Source organism: Hemiscyllium ocellatum, chromosome 12, assembly GCF_020745735.1.
Source record: "Hemiscyllium ocellatum isolate sHemOce1 chromosome 12, sHemOce1.pat.X.cur, whole genome shotgun sequence".
Classification (NCBI taxonomy): Eukaryota; Metazoa; Chordata; class Chondrichthyes; order Orectolobiformes; family Hemiscylliidae; genus Hemiscyllium; species Hemiscyllium ocellatum.
Window position 1 is genome coordinate 61795585 of NC_083412.1, and position 16337 is coordinate 61811921.

At 38.8% G+C, this 16337-nt stretch overlaps 1 protein-coding gene across 1 annotated transcript in view; it reads left to right on the plus strand.

Moving 5' to 3' along the window:
* Window positions 1–12323, plus strand: part of tmem39a (transmembrane protein 39A) — a 69670-nt gene extending 57347 nt beyond the window's left edge. The window contains exons 4-9 of the mRNA XM_060833097.1: window positions 405–488; window positions 1188–1342; window positions 4539–4866; window positions 7983–8170; window positions 9553–9673; window positions 11542–12323. Coding sequence (XP_060689080.1) covers window positions 405–488; window positions 1188–1342; window positions 4539–4866; window positions 7983–8170; window positions 9553–9673; window positions 11542–11775 — 1110 coding nt within the window. The 3' untranslated portion in view covers window positions 11776–12323. The remainder of the gene's footprint in view (window positions 1–404; window positions 489–1187; window positions 1343–4538; window positions 4867–7982; window positions 8171–9552; window positions 9674–11541) is intronic.
* Window positions 12324–16337: the final 4014 nt, after the last annotated feature.

Consider the following 16337-nt stretch of genomic DNA (forward strand, 5'->3'; position numbering starts at 1 on the left):
TTCAATGTGTGTGTTGCAGATGCTACCAAGTGATGTTTGAAGCAGGAGACAGTTACTTTGGGGGGTCCACTATCTCTCGGATCTTGACCTCCACATACTCTTGATAAAAGTATCTTGCTCGGTGTCCTCTACAAGCTGCTTTTCTATTTTGAGTTCTTGGAGCCTAGAGGCTCCTATGAATCAGTGGGGATGTAGGATCAGTTCAAGAATGCCCTGAGAACATCCCTAAAATGTCTGTGTCCTCTTGGGATGTTCTTGTCATAAACAGAATATTGTTGTTTTTGAAGCTTGATATCTGATGTTAAAATTGCATTTCTGCCTTTAATAACCCAATCTGTGCAAATGTTTTTTGTATAATAATGAGTGATCATTTTGCTTAAATATTTAACTTTCTTTCTTTAAAGAGCTTTCATCTGATTGATTATCATTTGGCAGCATTTATTACTATAATGTTGGCCCGACGACTGGTTTGGACCCTTGTTTCAGAGGTGAGTTTAGTATGTGGACATATTTGTCATCTTCAAAACAGTCTTCTGACTACCTTGTGGCAAGAACTGTGCATGCCTGGCTGAGTAGAAGCTAGTGTCAACCTGTAATGTGATTCTTTTCGAAAATTAAAAATTGCAAACTAGTGGCATAGTGTTATCTTTTCCATTTCAGTTTGGAAATCTTCATAGTTTATTACTTGATTTTCATAAGAGCATGTGTGGGTATTACAACTAGATTATTTGTACAATGTAAAGTATCATCAATAACCTGGTGCATCACTGTTTTAATTTTCCAGGCTTCAGTGAGGTTAGTGCAGTTCTGAAATTGCAAAAATTGGATTAGAGTTTCCTATTAACTGATATTTCAATGTATCGGAATCGTTTTTTTTCACAAAAGATACCTGCATCTCATTGAGGTGCCTACTTCTATTCTACCATTTTTAGTTTGTTGGGTTTTGTTTGAGGTAAAAATGCTGCTGATAATATTCATTATCATAAACTTGTTATTTTATCCTGGCCTGTCTCGAAAGAAATGGTACTCGTGCAGGCATTCCAATGGTATCCATCTGCAGACTTTGTTTGTAGAACTGATTAGATTGATTTCCTGTTAATTGGTGTAAAATTTTATTTAATTACTTGATCTAGACATGATTCAAATTTTAAATCTAGCCAGTTAATATCATTCTTTCTTTCTTGTAGGCGTCTCAAACAAGTACAACCTCTATAGTGTGGTACACTTTGTTGATAGTGGCCCGTTTGGTACTGCTCACGTTGTGTGGCTGGGTACTGTGCTGGACACTTGTCAATCTTATTCGGAATCATTCTGTACTAAATCTCCTTTTCCTTGGATACCCGTAAGTATACTTATGTAATTTTTACTGCTGGCTATTAGGAAAATATATTATTTTGTTTATCAATTCTTCTAAATGGTTGATTAAAATTTCAGTTTTTAAAACTTTAACTGTTTTCTAAAAACAATGTATAAAATTATAATGAGGGCTTCGTCTAATCATGATCCTGTGAAATCCATTCTTGTGTGAGATACAGATCCTCAGGCTTATGTCATGATGTGATGATGCAGCATAGCTTTTTTTCTTAAGAAAGCCAAGGATCTGATTTTATTTTTAATATAGGCCTAGAGTTCAGTGAAATATATATAAACCTCTGGTAAAGCCTCAGCTGAAATGTTGTGCCAAAAAATTAATTCTCCTTAAGGATGTAAGGACCTCAGTACACTGAAGAGATTATCTAGATTCCGACAAAGTGGGGAGAAAGTGTTTTCACTGTCTGGGTCAAAAACAACATGATTGGCAACATTTAAGAGTTCACTGTCATGGTAAAAACCACTGTCTCACAAGAAGATACAATTGATTAATAATAGAAGAATAATCTTTTCAGGGCTTGTTGCAATGAGACTTTTTATGTCGTGAGTTATGGTCTGGGTACACACTCAAATAGTATTAGAAGCAGATTAAATGGTATGTCTCAAATATTTAGATATGTAGTTGTAGGCATTTGAGGAAAATACAAGAGAATAGTGGGTGACGCAGTGGTTAGCACTGCTGCCTCACAGTGCCAGAGACCCAGGTTCAATTCCCGCCTCAGGCAACTGACTGTGTGGAGTTTGCACATTCTCCCCGTGTCTACGTGGGTTTCCTCCAGGTGCTCTGGTTTCCTCCCACAGTCCAAAGATGTGCAGGTCAGGTGAATTGGCCATGCTAAACCCCCCATAGTGTTAGGGGTATGGGTGGGTTGCGCTTTGGCAGGTCGGTGTGGACTTGTTGGGCCGAAGGGCCTGTTTCCACACTGTAAGTAATCTAATCTAATCGACAAATTGATCAATCTTTTCAAAGAGCTGACAAAATTATGATGAACTGAGTGACCTCCCCTCTTCTATACTGTATGGTTCTATGATTAAAATCAAATTGGATTTGTAACTTTTCTGTGGAATTGTTCAAGTCAATTGCTTTGTGCAGAACTTTGACAGTAATACCAGACTTTGTGTTTAGAAAGCTGGTGAATTTGTGTTTTGCTTGTGCCTCTTTGAAAGAAGAAAAAGATTAAGTTGGACTGCCAAAATTGAAATGAGTAACTGCTTTGACACTTTTGAAACCAGGATCATTATCATTACAGAAGGACAAGGGCAGATGCATAGGAGCATCACCACCTCCAGGTTCCCCTTCAAGCCCCCCACATTATGAACTAAGGGAGATAGTGGCGTAGTGGTAATGTCACTGCAGATCTAGAACCCTGGGTTAATGTTGTGGGGATATGTGTTTGAATCCCACCATAGCAGAGGTTGAAATTTGAATTCCATTAAAAATCTGGAATAAAGGCAGAACCCATATCACCACTCTGAATTTTTGTATAAACCCATCTGGTTCACTATGAGAAGGAAATCTACCATCCTTATCTGGTCTGGATCACATGGGACTCCAGATCCACTAGCATTCTCAGTTTTAACTGTGCTCTGGGCAATAAATGCTGACCTAGCCAGTGATTGTCAGAGCCTGTAAATGGGAAACAAACTTGCTATTCTTTCACTGTCATCAGGCAAAACTTTGGAACACCTTTCCTAACAACACATGCATCAGGTGAACTTAAGTGATTCAAAAAATTTCCTGTTCGTGTTGCGGCTGTACAGGACATTGGTTAGGTCACTTTAGAATATTGCATGCAATCTGGTCTCCTTCCTATCAGAAAGATGTTGTGAAACTTGAAAAGGTTCAGAAAAGATTTGCAAGGATGTTTCCAGGGTTGGAGGATTTGAGCTATAGGGAGAGGTTGAATACTCGGGACTGTTTTCCCTAGAGCGGTTGGAGGCTTATAAAATCATGAGCAGCATGGATAGGGTAAATAGACAAGGTCTTTTCTCCTGGGGTGGGCGAGTCCAGAACTAGAGGGCGTAGGTTTGGGGTGAGAGGGGAAAGATATAGAAGAGACCTAAGGGGCAACCTTTTCACGCAGAGGGTGGTACGTGTGTGGAATGAGCTACCAGAGGAAGTTGTGGAGGCTAGTACAATTGCATCATACACTCATCCAGATGCTTTTTTATGAATACGAAGGGTTTGGAGGCATATGGGCCAGATGCTGGCAAATGGGACAAGATTGGGTTGGGATATCTGGTCAACATGGACGAGTTGGACCGAAGGGTCTGTTTCCATGCTGTACATCACCTTTTTATCAGGGAAGAGTGAAAATGCTGGCTTTACCAGAGATGCTCACATCCTGCAAAAGAATCAAGAGTGAAATAAAATCTAGCATGCTGAACAGAGATTTTTGAAAGGAAGGATAAGCTATGGGAGGCAGGTATACTGAAAGGTGCTTTCATTCTGATTTGTAATAAGAAAACTGATTGAAATTTATAAACTTTCTTATTTCATGGACCATACATAACCAAAATAGTCTAATATTTTAGATTCAGCACAGGTGATTTTTAGTTTGTTGCAAACCTTCTTTGGACACCAGCCAAAGCAACAGCCATTCAGTAGTACATAGGTTAGGTAAGTGAAATAAAAGAATAATCTGGGCCTGTGAAACCAAAGAATAATCTGCGCCAAAGTTGTTCAGTTCATACCTTTTTTAGATTATATTTCCTACAGTGTGGAAACAGTCCCTTCGACCCAACCAGTCCGCACCGACCCTCTGAAGAGTAACCCACCCAGACCCATTTTCCTCTGACAAATGCACCTAATACAATTTAGCATGGCCAATTCACCTGGCCTGCGGGAGGAAACTGGAGTACCCGGAGAAAACCCACGCAGACAAGGAGAGAACATGCAAACTCCACACAGCTGGAATTGAACCTGGGACCCTGGTGCTGTGAAGCAGCAGTGTTAAACACTGAGCCACCGTGCCACCCCAAATATATTTGATGTTACAATGCCTGTAGGTCAGGCTCTGAATCATAAATAGTAATAATTGTATAATGGGCTAATTGAACAAATTTAAATCTGTTAATTTCCTCTGGATTTACTAATTTCTATTTTAACAGGATTGCCATTATATTTGTAATTTTAGTCACTGGTGGTTTTCTCACTTCTTTTTCAGATTTGGTGTTTACGTGCCACTGTGTTGTTTCCACCAGGAAAATAGGACTCAACCATTACCGGCTGAATGTGGCTTCCTGTTAAATGACCAGCTGGAAACAGTCATGGTCAGGCCAAAGGACTTTTTCACACTCCTCCGAGAATCATTCAGAGAACAGTTCAATAACCCAACATCTATCCCTGCTCACACTTGCCCCCTCTCCCCAGACCTTATTCGAAATGAGGTTGAATGTCTAAAAGCAGATTTTAATAAAAGGATAAAAGAGGTTCTCTTCAATTCCCTGTTTAGTGCCTACTATGTAGCATTTTTGCCTCTTTGTTTTGTAAAGGTGAGTTTACCTCGGTGTTTGTTTTTTTTTCCCTGTCTAAAACACATGTAACTGAAAGGAGACAAGAAATTGAAGCTCTTTATCCTTCGCTGATCAGAACTAGAACACCAAAAACAGACTTGGGGGGAAAAAGGGACACCAATTTATACAGAATGAGAAGAGGGTGCTGATTGGGTCATCATTAACCTGGATATGAAACAAAACAGTTGACTTTTAATTTTAGTAATTAGTACAAGAAGAAAATCTTTGACTTGTCTCTTTTTAGTGTTTAACTTCTGTACTACCATGCAATTTGTTTTTGTACCTGCTGAAGTGAGAAGATCAGTTGTTCCATATGATATGTAGTGAATCAATTAGCAAGGGATGCTGAATTTAACCAAATGCAACTGTTCATAGCCTTGTTCCATAATGTGCCAGGTTTCATCTATGTCAGATAGAGAAGTAGAAAGCTGTGTCTGGCCCACTTTCATTGCCAGGCTACTCAAAGTTAACTTTGTCTACTTTACTTTTACAAAATTTTAATGAACTCTGCAAAGGAAAATGCATAAACATAGATCTCTTTCTAATGGGAATCCAAATTTCCATCTGCATCCAGTTAACATACCTTCCCATCTGTGTATAGGCCATTGTACTGTTTAAGCATGTTTCTTTGTTTAATGTTTTTAAATAAATTGTTAAAATCCGGTCACAAAATTTCAATTTTTATGCTAATTAGCCCAAACCCAAGTTGGAATTGCAAAATGCTAATATGCTACCTTTTAAATGTCTGATTGTATCCTCAAGCAATAATTATCATTGGTCTCTCTCAAGAAGCAAAGGATAATAATACCTTTTTATTTCTTTAGTATTTTTCATGCCTTGGCATTCTGCCAGTTTTTCATATCAAAAGTACCCCAATAGCTATATTATAATATTATAGGGAAACATGGCAGCCAGCGAGTGAACCAAAAAGGTTCTGCATACAGCAATGTGAAATGACCACACTGTTTTAGTTGAGTGATGAATATTATCAAGGCCATGAATAACTCTCCTGCTGTCTGTCAAAATCATACCATAGGATCTTTTATGTCCTCCTAAGGGGGCAAATGGGGACTCAGTCTTTCAGATGAGATGCAAACAATCGCTGGTGTAGCATTCTTTCTGACAACACTGGAATATAAGCCTGGATTATAGAATGGGTCATAAACCTATGTATTTCTGCTTCAGGAAGAGTGTTATGCTAACTCTATACAAACAAACCTACCTTGCTGTCTGTGTGAAGCGTCTCTGAATCAGTGTAAATGGCATGTTAGAGTAGAAAAAAATACTCTGTGGATGGCAAGCAAAGCTGTAACTGTGGTTCGAACAAAACGTTTGCTTTTGTAATCATGTCTCGCAAGCCACTTGGATTGTAGCTAAACATACACTTTAAATTTTGCTAGTCAGGAATTCTGTATTCATGCCATTACCCTGGTTATTCCATTTTGGAATAAATTACCAAATCTTATTAACTAATTTTACTTCGGATATTTTCTTTTTATAAAACAAAAACAAACAAATAAACAAAATAAAAGTAAAGAACAAGAAATCTTGAGAATAATTCATGTAGGATGTCCTGTTTTTGCTAGTTTAGTGGTGACAAAATATAGAAATATTGTTACAAAACAATATCTTGCTTTCTGGAACCTAAAGTGGTGTGGGTGTCTGAGTTCTTCTGTCCTTTTAAGCAAGAAGCCATAGATTAGTTCAAGTTTTTAATTATAAGTGCCTGTAAAATTCTTTGTGAAAAATTCTGTACAACAAGGGAGCAACAAATGTTATGGTACTCAGCTGCATGGCTCAATATATAGAATGCACTTCCATAAGTTAGTGCATTGATTCAGGAGAATACAAGTGGGATGTTTTTTTTTAATTTCTATTTTCTCACAGTAATCTCTTCCTGAAGCTAGTAATCTGATTGGCACAAAGACAAACTGGTTTACAATATGGTTCCACGGGCCAAGATGAATTTTTCACTGCATTGCACTTTTTATGTTGGGTTTGCCTGTGAATGAAGAAGGCGAGTTGACTGTGGGGTATATTTTGGCCTCCTTACAGAAGGAAAGTTATGCTAACTGAGCGGGAGTGCAATAAATATTTACCATACTGCTTCCTGGTGTAGGTATTGTGCTCATTAGGTGAGATTGAGTAGACGAGAGGAATGACCTCATTGGACTGCACAAAATTGGCTTGACTGTGTAAATAGGTAGATGATTCCACTGACTAGAGAGTCTAAAACTAAAAATAGTTTCAGAATAAGGGGTCTGTCATAAGTTTGAGATAAGAATTTCTTCAGAGTTGTGAATTGAGTGAATGGAGAGGATCTGATTTACAGGAATAAAAATGCATGCTGCAATTGTACAGAGATTGCATCAAGAGTATTGTGTATAGTTTTGATGTCCTCACCTCTGGAATGATATACTTGCCAAAGAGAGAGTACAACTATGGAAGATTCAGGCAAGGCCTGTGTACTTCGAATGAGAGGAGGAAGTGAGGTCTGCAGATGCTGGAGATCAGAGCTGTAAATGTGTTGGTGGAAAAGCACAGCAGGTTAGGCAGCATCCAAGGAACAGAAGATTCGACGTTTCGGTTGACTGGAGCAGAAGGGCTATGCCCGAAACATCGAATCTCCTGTTCCTTGGATGCTGCCTAACCTGCTGTGCTTTTCCAGCAACACATTTTCAGCTACTTAGAATGAGAGGAGATCTCATTGAAACCTACAAGACTCTTAAAGGGCTTGATAAGGTAGTTGCAGGAGTCAAGAACCGGGGAACACCGTCTTCAAGTAAGGTTTAGGTCATTGAGGGTTGACGAGAGCAGAAGTTTCTTAATTCACGGAATTCTTCGAATTTCTCCAACCCAGAGGGTTACTGAACCTCCACTATAGAGTATATTCAAGACAGGAATTGGTGATAGCTAATTTGTTTTTAAAAATGGAAATAGTACAGGAAAATGTGTTGATGGAGAATATCAGCTGCAATCTAGTTAAATGATGGAGCAGTCTCAAGGGGTCAAATGGCTTGCTCGTGCTTTTATTTCCTTCCTTGCTGTTCAGAGTTATTTTTGAATAACTAATGTTTAAAACCTCTCCCCTACAGAGTACACAGTACTATGACATGCGGTGGTCTTGTGAGCATCTCATAATGGTTTGGGTTAATGCCTTTGTAATGCTGATGAGCCAGCTGTTGCCACCCAGATATTGTGATCTACTCCATAAATCAGCTGCTCATCTGGGGAAATGGCAGAAAATGGAACATGGTTCATACAGTAACACGCCACAGCACATGTAAGTTATTTTCATTTTGTTTCACTTAACTATCTAAAGTATCATTTACTAAATGAAAACATGAACTGGTCAGAAAATGCCTTCATTATAGAGTCTGATCTAAAAACTAAATAGTAAAGCCAATGTCTGGCTACTTTAAAATAAACTTGCCAAGTCGAGCCTTTTCAACTGCGTGTGAGCAAGACCATCTGACAACTATGTAAACATTTATATTTAAGGAACACGTACACAGTCATAGTCAAAGATAGGTTAGTATATCTATCATGAACATATCTGCTTACATTAGCCTTTATATTAAATGTAAAATGTATGGCAGCCTCCAGTGTACTTCAATTTAAGCAGGAAGCTACATGCTTCCTACTGTGTCTTGTATGTTAATCATAAAAATGTTTTGATTACCGACTAATTTGCTAATTGATTCTCCGGAGTGTAGTGGATATTTCCAGAGTCAGATTTAATTTTATTTTATGTTTGGCAGGTAACAGAGTAAGGTTGCTTTTTGATCTTAACTAGTTTGGTCAGCTAAATAACATTTTCTAATTTCTATTTACCTAAAGGACCTTGGGAATAATTAGCTGGAAATCTGAGAGAGAACCTGAAAATTCGGGTTTGATAACATCATGAAGAAAGAAAGTTAACTTTTCTAATAAGTGGTATAAATTAATTAGAATCAGAAAATAAGTGGATGGGATGTTGTGGAAGGAAAATAAATAGTCTGTGGGAAGTTGGAAGGCTGGATAGGTAACGGTGCAATTTGCCTGGAATTGGCCAAACCAAACAAAATGTAGCTGAATTCCAAGTGCAGTTTTGCTCAGTACAGATCAAATTTTCTTGATACTTTACACTAGAATTTTGTCCTGTGGGCACAACTGGCCATTTACCAGTTCCAATTAAATGCTACAGTGAGTTTCGATTTGTACCTGTGTGGAGGCTTTGAGAGGCTTTTAAAGATCTTACAATGCCTTTTTTAGATGCAAGAACACATTTTCAAAGTTTTTGACTTAGATTTAACTGTTTTAGTAAAGACATGCTCATAATTAATAAACACCTCTGTACAGTTCTAGTTATTTAGAATTTGTTATTAGAAAACTTAAAATCTTTTGTGATGAACCAATTCTCAGCTGCGGTAATCAAACTGCAGCAAATTATGATCTTTCAAGAATGTGAAGAAATACTTTTTAAAGCTTGTTTTTAAAAGTTTGAAATGCTACTCAATTGTGCTGGTTCTTCGGTGCATTTTGGCAACTGTAAAACCTAAGAGTACAGGAAGTTAAAAGGAAAAAGCATTTGCCAAACCCAACACAATGTGCACCCAGATCATTGATTGCTCCCAGGGCAATATGTTACATTGTTATGTTAAATGTTTTTAATTTTATTCTCAGATGGTCTGAAACCACAATTTGGCCACAAGGTGTGTTGGTACGACACAATCGATGCCTTTATAAAGCTATAGGACCTTATAATGTAGCAGTGCCTTCTGATGTATCACATGCCAGATTTTATGTAAGTAGTTCTTGCTGCTTTGAAATTCTTCTCCCTTTTTTAAAAAAGGTTGAGGAATAGGTATTTTTAAGAATAGAAATGTTCTACACTGTAGTGAGAACAAATGTTCGCAGAACACATACATTAATTTGCAATTTAAGTACTTTTGAAATCCGTTCATGAAGATCTTAATTCACCCCACTTTTATTCCCCTTTATCAGAGTGAAAGAACTATTTTCTATTACAATATTACATTTTACTACAAACTGAGGCACATCTTCATTTCCTTACTGTCATTCACTATAAACTTCTATAAATGAAGCTTAATATTGAATCTTACTGGGATACTTCATTAAATACTATTTTGTTGAATAAATCAATCACTTCACTGCTAAGATGAATAATGCAAAGTAATTTGTTTTAAATCGTTCATTGATCATGGGCATCAAAGGTGAAGCCAGTCTTCATTGCCATTGTGAAGATGGTAGTGATGCAAAACTTTTAAGGTCCTGCAGTCATTGTAATAAAGAAACTTTTCATAGTGCTGTTAGGCAATGTGTTCTAGCGCTTTGAAATTGTGATGGTAGAAGGGATGGTGATTTCTTTTCAAGATGCTGTGCATCCTGATAATGTTCCCATGCATTTGCTGCCCTTGATCAAAGTGGTAAATATCATTGGTTTGGGAGGTGTTGCCAAAGAAGACTGTGTGACTTGGTGTCTTGATTTGGAGCTATATTTATTGAGGGAAGTAGAGAATATTCCAACGCACCTAACTTGTCCCTTGTCATTGTTCAATTTTCACCACCAGGAAAGTGGTGTTTCATGAAGGTACACCACTGCCACCCCTTTTGTGGCAACGAGAGATGCGTAAATGGTAACCTGTGCTGAAAGTGACTAAATGTTTACATCTTGTTTTTTATTTCAAATTTAACCCCCATTGTCAGAGTATAGTTATGGTGCATGTTAATGAACTAATTCAGAAGTCTCCACTAATGATCCACAAAGATTAGTTCAAATCCCAGCATAGCAGCTTTGGAATTTAAATCCAGTTAACTAAGTCTGGAATAAAACCGAATTACTGGACTGTTGTATCTGGGTTCACTAATGTGCTTTTAGGAAAGGAAATCATTAGAGTCATAGTCTTAGAGGTCTATAGAATGGGAGAAATGCCTTTCAGTCCATTGAATCTGTGCCAGTCAAAAGCCACTATAACTATGAACCACCAACCTATTTTAATCCCATTTTCCAGCAATTGGCCCTCATACTTGCTGGCATTGCAAGTGTATATCTAACTACTATTTAATAGCAATGAGGATTTCTGCCCCTACTATCCTTACAAACAGTTCCACAATCACAACATCCTTGCGACAAAAAGTTTTTCCTGTCGTCCTCTCTAAACCTACTACCCCTTACCTTAAATCTATGTCTTCTGATCATTGTGGAGAGATCAAAGGGGTTAAATTCCTTCCTGTCTACCCTATCTATCCTCCTGATGTCCTACATCTCAAACATGTCCCCCCTGCCCAGCCTCTCTTCTCCAAGAACAATAATCCCAGTCTAACCAATCTCTTTTCATAATTGCCTGATCTAGTGTGTCCAGCTCCAGCTCCAGGTCCAGACCCATTTCTCTAAAATGGCCTGCCAAATAGATCAGTTAACAGTAATTTAAGTTTGGGCAATAAATGCTTGTCTTGCAAGTGACACCAAAATCCCTCAAATTAGTTGCATTTTGGTTAAGTGAATTGCGTTATTGCATGCTTACAAACTGACATAAGCATTAGTTATCTTTAGATTTTTCTGATTCTTCATTATATCTTGTTCTGATGCCTGTATTAAATCAATGTAATGCAGCTGGTTGAATTAATTATTTTCCATATAATCTTTTGCAGTTTTTGTTCCATAAGCCATTACGGATACTGAATCTCCTCATCCTAATAGAAGGCAGTGTAGTGCTGTATCAACTGTATTCTCTGCTTCGGTCAGAAAAATGGAACCATATACTTTCCTTGGCTCTGATACTGTTTTGTAACTACTATGTCTTATTTAAACTTCTAAGGGACCGGATTGTGCTGGGTAAAGCATATGCTTATCCTCTGGGTACCATTGGACTTAAATCTCACTAGTCTAAAGCAAAGAGGGAAAGGGGAAAGAATTTAAAGAAATTATTTTGATACGGTTTCTATTTTTCATGCAGTGTTTAAATATTTAAGATATTTTATATTTTGTATACTTGGATATTTTGAAGAGCTATTGTTCTTTGCATAAGCAAGTTGTATTTTTCATCTACTTAGCAACTTCACAAGCTAAGTGTGCGCTTTGCTCCATATGACAAGTGCCATTTATAATCGCAATAATCAACACGTGTAGTATTGATCAGAGGAATAAAGGATGATATGAGAGGTTTAGTTTTCTTTGCTTTCTGTTGTCACCTTGAATGAAGAGGTTTTTAGGCTATTTATGTCTAAACAATTAGATGATGGAACTGATGTGTTCCTAGTAAGTGGTCACATTTACTGATAATTGTTCAAATGTGTGAACTTCTTTTTAATAAATGGAGTTTACAAGATGCTGTCTGTGAATAAAGCCCATTCTTCAATTATGACATTGTTTACATGATCTCACCTCTTCAAAGGAAAACTTCAATAAAAAAAATTCCTAATTTGCTTTTAAATCTGTTATTCTTTGGACTTACTTTGCTGAACTTTGTTTCAATATCAATGTGGACAAGCATGCTTGCATTATTTAAATGTATCGGAAACCATCATTCTTGATTTGGTAACTGAAGGTGAGTAACTGATTACCAGAAAGAGAGATGCTATATGCCCTGTTTATTACAGACGTGGCTTTAACACAAACCATATTGAAGTCTATAATACAAAGTATTTGTTCATATGCTTTGATGTTACAATGATGTGGTTTGGTGATTATGGTAGTGACCTGGTAAAGAAGCTGTTTCTTCCACTAAGACTATTTTGCGCATTGCAAATTACAATCTGTTTCAAAATGAAAAGATCATTTCCGCAATGTTATGTAAAATAAAGGAAAGAAGTGATTCAGAAGAATAGATCCAAGGTTGAACAGTTCTCTTTGGAAAGAAAAAAAGCTAAGTGGTGGAGATCTGATAGAGGTTTTCAAATCATGGACAGAGTATTAGGGAGAAACTGTTTCCACTTGCATCTTCTGCAGATTACTTTAAGTCTATACTCCCTTGTTCTTTTTGCAAGGGTGAATTGTGGAAAATCTTTCACTCGGCATGTCATTGTTGTATGGAATGCACCACCTGCAAGTAGGTGGAGGCAGCTTCGATTTAAGGTATTCAAGGCAACATTGATTATTTCAATAAAACTAATGAGCAAGAGTATTGGGGGAGGCAAAAGCAGGAGATTGACACTAGATAATGACCCTCATTTAATGAGGCAGTGCAGACACCATGGACTGAATGGCCTTCCTTGATAAAACACTTGTGTTTGTCACACAATTGTCAGTTTTCCTAAATTGGTTGCACGCTTTTTTGGATATCATGAATATGTCTTTCAACAATGCAAATAGTATTGTGGTTTGAAAAACTAATTTTAAAATCCTTTTTACTGCTTTTGGTATGGAAATTGCCCTCCATATTTGATAGGTATCTTTCCTAAATTCTTTGTGCCCTTGCAGAGGGGACGATCCATCACCATGAGCTGCTGCAATCCATGGGGTGCAGATGCATACCAGTGCAATTCCAGGGAATTCCAGTGAAACTGAAGGAATGCAATTGTAATTCTAAGTGAGAATTGTCTATAGCATGCAGGGTAATCTGCAGGTGGTGGTGTTCCAATGCATCTGCTGCCGTTGTCCTTTTTTTATGCAGTAGAATTTGAGGGTTTGGATGATGCTGCCAAAGGTGGCTAGGTAAGATTTTGCGTCTTGTATACGTGTGCTTGTGTCGTCAATGTTTGATTGAAACAAGCATGTTCTGTGTAAACTGTTATTTTTATCCCAAACTAGATTCAAAATTTAAGGTTTCTCTGCTTTCAGTGTGTTTGAGAGAGATTTTTATTTCTCTAATCAGAGATAAATTATATAATATATGTAAAAATCCCAAACTGCATCAGGACTAGTGCTAACTATCTTTAGACTGTTCCAATGTTTTCCTGGGTGCCATCCACCTTGCTATCCTTTTAAGAGTTTGCTGTATATTACCAAATGAGAATAAAAAACTGACTAAACTTATGCAGTATCATAGAATCATAGAGATGTACAGCATGGAAACACCCTTCCAACCCGTCCATGCCGACCAGATATCCCAACCCAATCTAGTCCCACCTGCCAGCACCTGGCCCATATCCCTCAACCCTTCCTATTCATATACCCATCCAAATGCCTCTTAAATGTTGCAATTGTACCAGCCTCCACCACATCCTCTGGCAGCTCATTCCATACACGTACCACCCTCTGCGTGAAAAAGTTGCCCGTTAGGTCTCTTTTTATATCTTTCCCCTCTCTCACCCTAAACCTATGCCCTCTAGTTCTGGACTCTCCGACCCCAGGGAAAATACTTTGTCTACTTATCCTATCCATGCCCCTCATAATTTTGTAAACCTCTATAAGGTCACCTCTCAGCCTCCGACGTTTGAGGAAAACAGCCCCAGCCTGTTCAGCCTCTCCCTATAGCTCAGATCTTCCGACCCTGGCAACATCCTTGTAAATATTTTCCAAACCCTTTCAAATTCCACAACATCTTTCCAATAGGAAGGAGACCAGAATTGCACGCAATATTCCAATAGTGGCCTAACCAGTGGCCTGTACAGCCGCAACATGACCTCCCAACTCCTGTACTCAATACTCTGATCAGTAAAGGAAAGCATACCAAACGCCACCTTCACTACTATCTACCTGCAACACTCCCTAGGGCCTTACCATTTAAGTGTATAAGTCTTGCTAAGATTTGCTTTCCCAAAATGCAGCACCTCTCATTTATCTGAATTAAACTCCATCTGCCACTTCTCAGCCAAGTGGCCCATCTGGTCCAGATCCTGTTGTAATCTGAGGTAATCTCTTTGCTGTCCACTGCACCTCCAATTTTGGTGTCATCTGCAAACTTACTAACTGTACCTCTTTATGCTCGCATCCAAATCATTTATGTAGATGACAAAAAGTAGAGGGCCCAGCACCGATCCTTGTGGCACTCCACTGGTCACAGGCCTCCAGTCTGAAAATCAACCCTCCACCACCAGCCTCTGTCTTCTACCTTTGAGCCAGTTCTGTATCCAAATGGTTAGTTCTCCCTGTATTCCATGAGATCTAACCTTCCTCTGGAACGGTAGGTTTGTTTCTTTAAAAATCTTCTCTTCCTGGTCAACACTAATTTGAAATCATGACTATACAAATTATAGTTATTGCATTAGAAGTTGCAATCCAATTTCCCATGTGCACAGTATGCACTGTTAAGTGTGGAAATCCAGTAATTGCTGGCAACGAGCTATGATACACCACTGGCCAAAGGTAAAGCTGCCATAGTCCCGGCAGGCCACAGATTCTCATTGGAGAGAGCTAACGGGTGGGTGGCACAGTGGTTAGCACTGCTGCCTCACAGTACCAGAGACCTAGGTTCAATTTCCGCCTCAAGCGACTGTGTGAAGTTTGCACATTCTTCCTGTGTCTGTGTAGGTTTCATCCGGGAGCTCTGGTTTCCTCCCACAGTCCAAAGATGTGCAGGACAAGTAATTTAGCATGGCCAATTTACACCTTAGTGTTACGTGTAGGGGTATGAGTGGGTTGCAGTTCGGCGGGTCGGTGTGTACTTGTTGGGCCGAAGGGCCTATTTCCACAATGTAAGTAATCTAATCTTAACCTGAGGGTCACCACACCTCCAGTGAGGGGAGAGGTTGAGAAGGGGAGTCCTGCATGGTAACCTCAGCTGGTGCAGGAAATTAACCTACTCATTTTGCATCACAAATCATCCATCCAGTCAACTGAGCTAACTGGCCCCAATCCCACAAAAACATTGAAATCCATGCAAGGGATTTGCTCACTCTTCACCTAAAATACATTAAATTTGATGTATTCAGGTGCATTTTTTTTTCCCAACTGTGTGATGAGTAATATTTGCCACCAAACAGTGGGTCAAATTTTCCAAGAAGTGGCAAACTCATACAGACTGTCATTCTGGCCCCTTTTTTAACAAAAGAAAGGAGCTCCACGTTTGAGAAGAGAGTCTGCTCGGGTCTCCCTCAGAAGTGCTGTGCTACACTTCCATACTGACAGTTCTTTCATGGTGCAGAACAAAGGAAGACAAACCAAGACCCTTTTTCACAGCACTCAAATGCTGTATTCTCAAATTTGAAAGTTCTGACAGCCACTTTAATTGTGGCTGTCAAAGGCAAGTACACAAGGTAAGTGCGTTCAGATGCTGGAATAGTAGTGTCAGATCGGTGGGTGGATTTATAGGGTGGCAGATGGCAAGGAGGGCAGATAAATATTGCAGTGTTTAGTGTCGCCAAAGTGTGCAGGAGAAATCTGGTCCAGCAGAGGGTAGATGATGGGTGGAGGAAGAGTTTTTGGGTCAGGTTGAGCTTAGGGAAGGGAATGATGGTTGGGCCCAGAAGTCTGAGGGTTGGGTCAAGCCTAGTCTAGCAGGGGGGAGAAGTGATGGTGGTCAGGTTGAGCAATAGGGTGTTTTGACGGTGGTCAGATCAGTGCCCTG